We start from the raw sequence: 513 nt of genomic DNA on the forward strand, positions 1-513 counted from the left end.
GGGCGGGGGCCCCCCCCCCCAGGGCCCGTCCCGGCGGGAGCTTCCCCAGCAGCCGCAGCATTTCCCGGCCCTTCCCGCCCCGCCTCCGCTGGGCACGTGACCGCCCCGGCGGCTCGCGAGCACGCGCTTCCCCCGCCCCGCCGGCGGCGGCGCGCGCGCGCACGCGCACGGGCAAAGACCCCGCCCTCCCCCGGTCCGAGGTCACGGGTTCGAGTCCCAGCCCCGGCGCCGAGGGGACCGCCCGGCCGGTTTGGCGGGCAAACCGCCGCTCCGTGCAGCCTTCAGTCAAACGGCGAACGAAGTCGGAACCCCCAGAATTTTACGAGCTTTTGTAGGCAATAACACTTAAGCTATTTTTACATTCCGCCTGTTTCGCAGCTTTGCGTTTTCACTCTTAGCAGGCTAACATTCCAGCTCGTGGCAGGGCGGGGAGTTCAAGGCTTACAACAGGCCCACATCTTCTCTGATATTAAGTGAAATCGAGGAAGTTAGGAGAAATACTAACTACAGAAG

The 513-nt window shown here is 65.1% G+C and overlaps 1 protein-coding gene across 1 annotated transcript in view; it reads right to left on the reverse strand.

The window, feature by feature from the left end:
* Positions 1-89, reverse strand: part of COMMD8 (COMM domain containing 8) — a 6,903-nt gene extending 6,814 nt beyond the window's left edge. The window contains exon 1 of the mRNA XM_010574495.1: positions 19-89. Within this exon, the coding sequence (XP_010572797.1) occupies positions 19-61 (43 nt within the window). The 5' untranslated portion in view covers positions 62-89. The remainder of the gene's footprint in view (positions 1-18) is intronic.
* Between the last annotated feature and the right edge of the window lie 424 nt (positions 90-513).

This window comes from Haliaeetus leucocephalus, unplaced genomic scaffold, assembly GCF_000737465.1.
Source record: "Haliaeetus leucocephalus isolate CR32 unplaced genomic scaffold, Haliaeetus_leucocephalus-4.0 Scaffold439, whole genome shotgun sequence".
NCBI classification, from domain to species: domain Eukaryota; kingdom Metazoa; phylum Chordata; class Aves; order Accipitriformes; family Accipitridae; genus Haliaeetus; species Haliaeetus leucocephalus.